Source organism: Asterias amurensis, chromosome 8 (genome assembly GCF_032118995.1).
Source record: "Asterias amurensis chromosome 8, ASM3211899v1".
In the NCBI taxonomy this organism is placed as follows: domain Eukaryota; kingdom Metazoa; phylum Echinodermata; class Asteroidea; order Forcipulatida; family Asteriidae; genus Asterias; species Asterias amurensis.
Genome location: NC_092655.1, coordinates 11,230,985 through 11,243,092, shown reverse-complemented (window position 1 = coordinate 11,243,092; position 12,108 = coordinate 11,230,985). Strand labels below are relative to the sequence as shown.

The 12,108-nt window shown below is 38.0% G+C and overlaps 1 protein-coding gene across 1 annotated transcript in view; it reads right to left on the bottom strand.

Annotated features, from left to right (window-relative positions):
- Positions 1 to 12,108, bottom strand: part of LOC139940856 (uncharacterized) — a 101,731-nt gene that overhangs the window by 29,206 nt on the left and 60,417 nt on the right. The window contains exons 2-3 of the mRNA XM_071937234.1: positions 4,399 to 4,566; positions 3,516 to 3,620 (exon numbers count right to left, since the gene is read on the bottom strand). Of these exons, the coding sequence (XP_071793335.1) occupies positions 3,516 to 3,620; positions 4,399 to 4,515 (222 nt within the window). The 5' untranslated portion in view covers positions 4,516 to 4,566. The remainder of the gene's footprint in view (positions 1 to 3,515; positions 3,621 to 4,398; positions 4,567 to 12,108) is intronic.

The window sequence follows — 12,108 nt, the reverse complement described above, 5'->3', positions numbered from 1 at the left end:
TGGAATCAAAGATTACTACTTGTAGACAATTGTGCAGAAAAACCCTATCGACCAAGAAACACTCTTTTATCCAAGAAACACCCTTTTAAATCCCTAAGAAACACCCTTTTGAATTCTTAAGAAAAAAACTTTTAAATCCCTAATAAACACACTTTCAAATCCTTAAGAAACACCCTTTTAAATCCTAAGAAACGCCCTTTTAAATCTAAGAAATCTTATTGTTTTAAGGCAAATTGCCAACATTTGCCATGACCATATTTATTAATATTTATTTCTATACTGCGCTTAACGTTGCCTGCTTCGTTTTACCTGCCCACCGAGTGATGGCACCCTTCCCCACGTTCCAATTGTGCCGAGTCATCGCGTTATAACGGCCTGCGTGTAAAACAGCGCTAGTGTCATATCTTCCTTTTATAGTATCTTTGACTGAACCTGTATTCACCGTAATTTCTGTCAATATCAATCATGCCTTCTCCCATTTGGTAATGTATAAACAAGAAGGTCAGATTGACTGACGTGAATGTCTATTTTGATAGTGACTAATTTGTTGCTTGAATTGGTGTTGAAGACTGATCGATGGCCGCAGTGGGGTCAATTGGTAAACGTCTGAAAGTGTAGGTCGACAGAATTTCAATTACCTTGAGGCCATTGTCAGAGGTGGACATGATCACAGTCAACCCCTACCTATACCTGAGTCCTCAAACAAACCCTAACCCTAAACCTATCAAGTCTGTATGCAGATCCTGAAATCCCTCAAGAAGGCCGGACTACAGTACCAAGGAACAACCAACAAGCCAGAGATATAGAAGTTGCAATGCTCAAGTCCCTACCAAAAAACAATCACAGGCAACAGAATGTCACCATCTGAGCTCTAACCTCATGAACCAAGAAAAATCACATCACGTAAAAAAGCAGACGATAGTAACACCACTGTGGTCATATCCTCCTTTGACTATGACCACAAGGTGATCAAAATTCTGTCAACCAAGAAAACCACTCCTAATTAACTTAATTTTCATGAAACATAGCCTACAAACAACCATCGACACAAATTTTATGGCTTTTTCTCGTATGAGCTTTTCAGGGCAGCAAGTTAAAATACCCATAAAATTTAGTGGTTCGGTCACATTTATTTTAACCATTTGAAAGTGATTTTGTTCACAACTTCTGTCATATAAGATACCAGTCAAGTATTTTGGTAAAAATGAGTCTTCGATAGTTTCTTGAACTGTCCGAGTTGAGTTTCATGGCAAAAAAGTATAGGTGATGAGTTCCATACATTTGGAGCAGCAGCAGAAAACAAATACTGAACCAGCTTAGAGACAGTGCGATGTTCGGCCAAGAGGTTCTCTGAGGAAGAGTGTAGAGACCCTGGTGGGACATATGGATGTAAAAATGTCAGACAGTTTGATGGTGACTGGTGAGCAACGGACTTCAGACATCTAAATATAGTTTGAAGTCAATTCTGTTTGTGATAGGCAATCGGTGCAATTTATGAAGTAATGGTGAGATGTTGAAAAAAAAAAACTATTCTAACTAATTTCGCCGAGAATGTGAAAGTCTGTATCAGAAAAAAAAACACTACAAATGCCGAACTACGGGATGTCCTGTCGGATTTCTTTCTGGCCTTTTTTGTCCTTTAAAAGTTAACCCCTTTGGCCGTCTACATACTAGAAATGTATCCCACATCACTGTGCTTCAATACACAGTACAGTCACACACACGTTTTCCTGAGTTTCATGACAGTTTTGACCAATGCTTTGGCTGCAAAATCACATTTTTAGCAGTTAAACTTTCAGAGGAAGAGGTAAGTGCGTCCACAGCACATGTGTTTGAACTGTTTTTATGTGAATTTGTATCTGAAAGGTACATGTCAACAAGTTATGTACCATTTTAGAGCTTAAGAAACACTCTTTCCAGCCATCTTACTTTTGTAAACTTTGTCATGTTTTTAATAGTTTGTTATTACTCAAGAAACAACCAGTTGATTTTTCAGTTGTTCAAGTACAGGTTTTTAAATTGTTATAATGTAACTATAAATAATTATATAACTTTTCTTTTGTGAGGCCACCTTTTCTTTGTAACTTGGATTACGAATTTCCATGCCACAAACACTGAGCGGGCAGCAGGGAAAACATAGATCTCAATCCCATAATTTTGTTAACAAAAAGACAGTAAACATTTGCCTTCCGAAATTATTACTGTTTCAAATTACCCAAAATAGCCCCAATAGTACCCTCATTTTAGTCAAAGGAGGGGAAATTATTTTCCCAATAAAAACCCACATTTTTAAACCAACATTCCCCCCCCCCTAATGTCACTTACAGTAGCTCTTCTGTGGGGAGTACTTACCATGACAAATGTGCTCAATTGTAATGGTGAAATTTTGTAAAACTTTTTGCTCAAAATTTTGTTTGTGCGTACAATATTAGCAGCGAGTTGTCAGAGTGTCAAGTTGTTCGAGGATGGGTTGTCTACCTATCGAGTTGTCAGTCAATGAAGTGGTCCGAGAGACGAGTTGTCTTGCCTATCGCGATTTTAGGCTATAAAGTTGTTCGATGGATGAATTTTTGTGGATTCTTGGTCATGCGTATCGGTAAACATCACGAACGGACGCGAATATCATTGACAATTTCAATCGAGCGAGTGCCAGCTCCGAATTTATTCTTAAAATAACACCAAAATAACCTTGCACATTTTCGAGTTAATGAGCTCTCCACAAAAACATGCATTTTCTTATCCCCCTGGTACACATACATCTATGTACATGTATTGTACATGTGTTGAATTTCTGTTGCAATAATCGCTGCACACCGTATCAGTGGAACTTGTAACAGTTATGAGTGAGAAATTTTTGCCTACACTTTTTCAATCAAATCAGAAATGTTTCCAATTATCTCAACAAAATAAGATATTTTTTGTAAAACCTTATTAAGATATGGGAGCTGAATACAGAAATTGTGCTGTTGGGACTTTGTGTTTTTTGTATATTTTTTTATTGTTTTATGCACATTTTGGGGGGTCGGGATTAAAAAGAAAAAAAATCTGAAACATACTTTTTTTTGAGTGGCGATTCCGGTAATACAAGTTATTAAAAAAAATAGCCTCAATTTTTCAAAAGGGAGTTGTACTAAATCTAGTCTAGACAACACAAGTTATCTTACAATGACAGGTAGCCTCATTAATGTTTGGCGCATTTTGGCAATATTTGTAGGTAAAAGTCAAGGTTCTTACTTAATTGTGCAACATGATCTTCTATTGACATCCTGGCATCAAACAGAACTCCCTTATTACCTACAGATTTGGCAGGTGAAATATTTATGTTTTAATAAGCACATTCTTCAGGGGTTGTGACATACACACCAAAGAAGACTCCATCATCTCCAAATAACCCCTCTCATGATATCTTTAATATTATGTTTTCTGTGGCGACTGCCTGGTCCATTTAACAACATGTAAATTATGTGTAAACAATAAAAATGACCCATTCTCATTTGATACAACGATACACTGACCTGATTCCAATCTTCTTCTTGCAAGCTTGTGTGCAGAACCGACCATGACACAATGCTTGATTTCCGATCAAACATGAAGATGATTCGCACTCTGTTCAACCATATCTGCAAATAAAGTTTTTGAACATCAATTTAACTGACCTGGATTTTTAACAAAGTTCTGTGATGAGCAAGGATAACAGCCACCATAACAGATTTACAACAGTATGAACTGATAAATAGCTCGTCCATGTAGTAGGACGGCGTTTCCTTTCTAAAAACTTGTTGATGACAGGAGTGTTGCTTTTGTTCTTTTAAGCCCAATCCCATCTGCTATTCAATAATTTTTATTTTTAATGTGATTTGGTAATTACACACAAACTGTGCCATTGTTCTCTAGTACCACCTACTTGTATATCATCTTGAAGGTAGCTCTTTCTACATTTACAAATACAAAACGCAAAGGGTCCCAATCATAGATATAGAATTTAATACCTAGATCGGCTGCGCGTACACACACGCCACAAACCGTACACAAGAATTTCTATTTTTTTCATGGACGCGCTCAAAAGTCACGTGCTGGTGGAAGATACTCGGCGGAGACAGGCTAATGGCTGCCCCCATGCCACACACACAGTTGACCACAACGTGCCACAACTAGGTCATTATAATGAAAACCGTTCAACCTAATTATGTTTAGCTAAGAAGTGGTAGGAGATGGCAGTCACTTCGAGTTTATTCGTAGTTTATTTACTTCGTAGTTTATTTATGATTGTGCTTTATTAATTTTGTTTCTATTGCCGGTATTCAAAATGAATTTCCTACATGGTAGGACCAATAAAACTGAATTGAATTTAATTAAAAATGAAATTTAAATTTAGAAAGAAAACAAACTTGACTGTACCTGGCCATGTGTCTTGCGTGATGATGGCAAGGGTTTCACTACAGAAAAGCTTCTTGGCATCAGAAGGCACTTTAACAGCCTTAGCACTAGGCCCTGCTTGGCTGCTTCCCTGCACATCTTTTCCCAAATCTTCTAGCACATCTTAGAATGTCTTATTCTCAATGATTCCTGCAAGAAAATCAAAGCAATGGGGTTTGAACAAAGAAAAACTTACTGAAGCGGGCCGCTCCAGTAAACTTTTCCATGTTCAAACCCAAGTTAATTAAGATCTACCAAGGCAGTTTCCCTTCAGGTTTTCTTACTTGATAAGTAAAATAAAGAGTGCATGATAAAAAATCTTTGTTGCAACTTTGGGAATCAAATTTTGGGATTCCTAAAAGACTGTGCAATATCGTGCGCCTTTTTAGGCAAGACAAAATGAACAAGGCTACCATAATTTATATTGACATGGAATTTTACCCACAAAATGGTACATTAGGTAATCAGTGTCAACGTGGCATTGATGCAATGGCAGAAAACATAAACAAAAGTATCATGATAGTCGAATAAGACTTATTTCGTTTAAGGAACTCGGAATGATGAGTAAGCTCTAAATAAAAACAATTTCTGCAAAGTGAGCGTTTTATGAAGTTTCGGTTGGTAATCGATGTCATGCAAAGTGCGTCATTGGTTTTTCCCAACTTTATCACGATCCAGATGGCAGATTGATCTCAAACTTCTACAGGTCTGCAGTTATGGTGGAATACCTTGCCAGCAACGCTTTTGTTAGCAAAAACGAGTTCAGTAATGATCCTTTAAGTTGCTGTAGTTTATTCAGAAAACCAACTAAAGGAACAAACAATTTTGAAGCAGAATTCAAACAGCTTTACCAAATAAAGCTTATAAAGATTTAAGTTAGCCTGAAGGCACTGGACACTGTTGCCTATTACTCAAAGTAGCTGTTTGCGTAAAACTTTACTCAACAAAAACAGAGGAGAGCTGTTGATAGTATCAAACATTGTGAGAACAGGTTGCCTCTGAAGTATTGAAAAGAGGTAACTTCTCACTCCAAATATTAAAATACTTTAGGCCTGGAGCATTTTATTTTAAACACTCAAGTATGTGCAAACAAGGTTTTTTGTCATTATTCCCTTGCAACTTTGCTGACCACATTAGTTCAAATGTTTACAGATTTGTTATAAATGGATATGTCTGAATACAACTAGTGAGAACACAATTACCAAAGGTGTCCAGTGCCTTTCAACATTGAAAACCCAGTGAAACCTAAACCAAGTAAAACAAAAATATTGATTTTATTTCATTAAAATAAAAGCAACTAAAACTAGAATTAGAGTCTTTGATTTCTCCCCCCAAAAAAGGGTTGAACAATAAAAATTAATTAATACGATGTGTCATTATTTTATTGTTTAACTTGAATCACATATTTTAACAATTCCTATTTCTTCACAAAGCCCTTTAAAAAGTTTCGCTCATCTGGCACGGATCTTGTATATTACAGATTTGATAATCCCATGGAAACGTATAGAAACATGTGGTTTTAGCGCCAGTTTTTGTGTATTTTGACGGTAGAGGGCGCAACATAGACAAGCTTGGAGAGACATTTATGACTATGTGGACGCACAGCAAGGTGGAGGTCAAACGGGATGCGCACTATAATGACTATATAAGAATAGATCAAATAGAATGTCAACGCAAAAAATTATGTTAATTGTTCGTGGTTTGTTGATTTGGGGTTAGAATTAAGAAGCATTTACCCATAAGACTTCCCAAACCCATCAAGCGTTTTAGCTATGTACTGTTACTGGGAACCGGCAACTGCTGCTGTTTTTTGCGTGTGTGTGTGTGTGCGAAAGCCAGATGTATTGGACAGTGGTCTAGGTAATGCGTTTTCTAATGATTATCAGTCTACTAGTAAAACAGTGCTGTAGGCATGCTCTTACTCGACTGTAGAGTGATCTTGGTGGTACTGTGTATGAGGAATTAATCCATATGACAGATGACTCTATCAAGGCCCTCCAGGATCATACCAATTTGTACTGGAAAATTTAGTCGCTTGCTATTTTGCTAAGCTAAGCAATGACCAAATTGGTCCTTGATGATGAACATACCTTCATGAATTTGCTTATGTTGTGTGGTGTAATACCACACAACATAAGCAAATTCATGAAGGTATGTTCATCATCAAGGACCAATTTGGACCGTGTTGCATGCCAAACATTAAAAACAATTGTTACATGGCCTGCAAAGAGATTGGTTCCTGGATATAAATGTGAGTCCATGCTGTGATTTGTGACCTTTTTATTGTCCCTTATCAATCAGTTAACACATCAATGATCTGACACCCTAATGATCTAACCTACGTACCCTGGCCCAACCTAACCCTAGCTCAAAACCTAACCCTCCCATAACCCTGCCCCATACCCCTATCCTATCACTAACCCTAGCCTTTACTCTTACAAAGACCAAGCCTTGACCTTTAACCAGGTGTCAGAACAAAGGTTTTTAACAAAAAGGACACTTTAAAGTCGATAGGATGGACTCATCACTGGTAAGCAGAAAGTAAGCTATTTATGCAAAGACTGATGCAAAAAATGCTCCACTAACTACTGAGGGTGAAAGGTTGGAGCCTGCGTGTCTCCTGACTCCAATGACCGATTGAGCCTATTTTATATATACATGTTAGTTGTGAAACACGAAGTGGGGGCATTTGGACAGTGTTGTTCACCGATGCTGTTCGATTGCTTTAAATGAAGAATGCATAAATATTTGAAGAAAAAAAATTAAAAAAAATCAACAAATGAATTTTTACATTTGTTACTTTTGGCCAAACAAAAAATTTGAAGACCTGTTCATGATTAACAAGCCTCATATACCAGGAGCTCCAAAGAAATGTTATGCGACCCATACAAACTGCAACAATGCCTCTACACAACTTGAGGCTATATGTTTGTCTCCTCACTAATCATGACCTTATCGAACTTGCACTGAACTGGTATTCATCGTAGTTTCTGTCAATATCAATCATGCCTTCTACCATTTGCTATTGTGAAAACAAGAATGTCAGATTGACTGACGTGAATGTCCTTTTTGATAGTGACTAACTTGTTGCTTGAATTGGTGTTGAAGACTGATCGATGGCCGCAGTGGGGTTAATTGGTAAATGTCTGAAAGTGTAGGTCGACAGAATTTCAATTACCTTGAGGCCATTGTCAGAGGTGGACATGATCACAGTCAACCTATACCTGAGTCCTCAAACAAACCCTAACCCTAAACCTATCAAGTCTGTATGCAGATCCTGAAATCCCCCAAGAAGGCCAGACTACAGTACCAAGGAACAACCAACAAGCCAGAGATACAGAAGTTGCAATCCTCAAGAAGTCCCTACCAAAAAATAATCACAGGCAACAGAATGTCACCATCTGAGCTCTAACCTCATGAACCAAGACCAATCACATCACGTAAGCCGACGAGAGTAACACCCCTGTGGTCATATCCTCCTTTGACTATGACCACGAGGTGATCAAAATTCTGTCAACCAAAAAAACCACTCCTAATTAACTTAATTTTCATAAAACATAGCCTATAAACAACCATCGTCACATTTTTTTAACCATTTAACCATTTGGAAGTGATTTTTTTCACAACTTCTGTCATATAAGATACCAGTCAAGTATTTTGGTAAAAATGAGTCTTCGGTAGTTTCTTGAACTGTCCGAGTTGAGTTGCATGGCAAAAATGTGTAGGTAATGAGTTCCATACATTTGGAGCAGCAGCAGAAAATGTTGAACACTGAACCAGCTTAGAGACAGTGCGATGTTCGGCCAAGAGGTTCTCTTAGGAAGAGTGTAGAGACCCTGATGGGACATAATGGATGTAAAAATGTCAGACAGTTTGATGGTGACTGGTGAGCAACGGACTTCAGACATCTAAATATAGTTTGAAGTCAATTCTGTTTGTGGTAGGCAATCGGTGCAATTTATGAAGTAATGGTGAGATGTTGTAAAGACAACTATTCTAAACCCACTTCGCTGAGCTACGTGATAGTCTGTATCAGAAAAGTACACGCTTCAAATGCCAAACTACGGGATGTCCTGTCGGATTTCTTTTTTGCCTTTTTTGTCCTTTAAAGTTTAACCCCTTTGGTCGTCTACATACTAGAAATGTATACCACATCACTGTGCTTCACTACACAGAACAGTCACACACACGTTTCCCCGAGTTTCATGACAGTTTTGACCAATGCTTTTGCCGTAAAACTACATTTTTAGCAGTTAAACTTTCACAGGAAGAGGTAGGTGCGTCCACAGCACGTGGGTTTGAACTGTTTTTATGTGAATTTTTATGTGAAAGGTACATGTCAACAAGTTATGTACCATTTTAGAGCTTAGGAAACACTCTTTCCAGCCATTTTACTTTTGTAAACTTTTCATAATAGGTGCTGTAGTTTTTTGTTATTCAAGAAACAACCTGTTGATTTTTCAGTTGTTCAAGTACAGGTATCTAAATTTCTTATTTTTCATGTAACTATAAATAACTATGTAAAGTTTCTTTTATGAGGCCACCTTTTCTTAGTAACTTGGATTACGGATTTCTATGCCACAAAAACTGAGCGGGCAGCAGGGAAAACATAGACCTCAATCCCATACTTTCGTTAACAAAAATACAGTAAACATTTGCCTTCCGAAATTATTACTGCTTCAAATTACCCCAAATAGCCTCAACAGTACCCGCATTTAAGTCAAAGGAGGGGAAGTTATTTTCCCCAATATAACCCCCATATTGTTAGGCCAACATTTCCCCCCCCATGTCACTTACAGTAGCTCTTTTGTGGGGAGTACTTACAACAACAAATGGAAAGCTAATGGAGTAAAGCTCATCAAAGGAACCGAAAGCAGTGACAGAGCGAAAGAATTTGTTCATATAATAGCTGATGTCATCCGGTCCAAGTTAACATCGATACTATGTGCAGCTCCTGCGTTTTCTGTGCTGAGCACAGACCAGAAAAACTGGGAACGAGAAAGAGCTGGTGAGTCGTCAAGAGTGGGCATCCCAAATTCTTTGTAGCTGCTCTGGAGAACGTGGACAGTTATGGAGATGCAACTGTAGAAAATCTCCACAAATTCATCAAGCACGCACTGACGGAGAAGGTGAAGCTCCCTGATGAAAAGTTCACGAAAGCTCTGGTATCAGCGACTGCAGATGGAGCATCTGTAAACACTGGAGTTTACAATGGTCTTTTAGTTAGGCTGCAGAAAGATTATCGCCCCTGGCTTGTGATGATTCACTGCATCTAACACCGAGTGGAACTGGCAGTGAAAGACACCCTGATGAATGAGGCTGCTCTCGTTGTGGTGAAAGAGCCGATGGTCACCCTCTACTACCTGATGAAAAGATCCGGAAAATTCAAAAGGCATTTTGAGTGTACAGCAAAAGCTCTTAATTGTCAAATCTACAAGTTCCCAAAGGTTCACGGAACACGTTTCGTGGGCCACCAGAGAAATGGTCTGCACATCCTTCACAACAACTGGATCCCTCTTGCTCAGGCCATTGAAAACTCCATTGTGCATAGCACTCACAGTAACCTGAACGCCAAACTTCGACCTGATTTTCTTGCCAACTGCTGTCTCTTCTTCGAGTTTCTCAATATCATCTCTTTCCTGTCCCTGAGGTTTGAGAGAGGGGATATCCACGCGTTTGAAGTTCTCCCTGCAATTGAGATAACAAAGATCAGCTTGCAGACCCTACTTGAGGACGAAAGTTCAGCCTCTCTGATCCAGAAAGCTGGGTTTACATATGACCCAAATAGCAGTAAAATTAGCCGGGATCTTCTCAAAGAGGACCACATGAGAAGAAGTGCTGAAAATCGTCAATACTCAACAGTCTCTTTGGATAGAATGTGCCAACATAATCTACGTCATGGGGCAAATGATGCCCGTAACCGTCTCCGTCAGAAGTGTGTTCCTTTGTTGATGAAGCGACTTGACGACCGTTTTTTCAATTTAACGGAGTTAGCTCCGTTGATTTAACCTCAGCTAAAATGCACGAAGTGCTCGCCGTGGTTTCAACGGAGGATTCAATCCCTTTGTCACACTGTAAAAAAAACCTGTAAATATACAAGTTTTTGGAGCAATAAAATTACAGCAAGGCAACGTTTTTTGGGTCTCACTGAGTTTTGCTGGTAAATAAACACCAAGTTGCTGTTAATTAACATTACGACGTTTATTTACATAGTACACCTTTTTTTTACGGAAATGATCCTGAAAAAAACGGTCTGCAATTGAAAATAACAGTTATAACTGTAAATTTCAATTGTAGGCCGTTTTTTTTCAGGATCATTTCCGTCAAAATACAGGTTTCCCGTGCGTGTGAAATAAACCTGTAAAAATACACAGTAAAAAAGACTGTAAAATACAAGTTTTGGGACAATAAAATTACAGCAATGCAACGTTTTTAGGTTGGACAGAGTTTTACAGGTAAATAAACGCCAACTTGTTGTTAATTAACTTTACGACGTTTATTTACATATTTTTAACAATGAAACTGTAAATTTAAAGTGTAAGCTGTTTTTTTTCAGGATCGTTTCCGGCAAAATACAGGTTTCCCGTGAGTGTGAAAAAAAAACCTGTAAAAATACACTGTAAAAAAAACTGTAAATACAGGTTTTTTGGCAATAAAATAACAGCATGGCAACGTTTTTTGGTCTGACGGGGTTTTGCAGGTAAATAATTGCCAACTTGTTGTTAATTAACTTCACGACGTTTATTTACATATATTTTTAACAATGAAACTGTAAATTTAAGTTGTATGCTGTGTTTTCAGGATCGTTTCCAGAAAAATACAGGTTTCCCGTGCGTGTGGAAAAAAAACACACCGTACAAATTAACGTTTTTTGGCAATAAAAGTACAGCATGGCAACGTGTTTTGGGTCAAACGGAGTTCTGTAAGTAAGTAAACGCCAACTTACTGTTAATTAACTTTACAACGTTAGTTAACACACTTTTTACCCTGTAACTGTAAATTAAAATTGTATGACGTTTAAAATGACAGCGCACCAACGTTGGTTTGACAAATTTTGTTGATGACTGTAGACTTTCTTTTAATAAATAACACACCGTTTATTACATAAATAAACTGTAAATTTAAATTGTAGCTATTTTTATGAATTTTCACGCTGTCAAAATACATTTCCCATTCAAGAAACCTGCAAGGATGCCCTCATAGTCATCTGAATATCGTCTCCTCAAATGTGTTTCCCTTTTCATTTCCCCTTCTACCTTCTTTTTGTGACCCCCCCATCCCCCCCACCCCCCCCCCCCCCCCCCCAGTTGATGGTGATGACAATGATCATGAAGATGACGATGATCCTGGAGTATCTGTGGCTGACTTTACCAAGAGTATTGCACTATTTCTGCTCAAATTATATTCAAAGTTCCTAGTTCCAGAGAACACTATTCAAATGATAGTGGAAGAGATGCACGATTTGTTTGAACTAAGTATGATACTTTTACAGCATCTTTCTACCTGTATACATTTTATAACAAACGCTTTTCAAGACTAACTCGACCGATCCAAGGCAACGTGTTCCTTTAACATGTTTGTCAGAAACATTGCATGCTACAAGTCAAATTTCCATCTAAATATTTGCAAAGCATTTGTTTGTATCTTTAACTTTACTGTCCAATACTTTCATTACATGCACTGCAGGTAGAC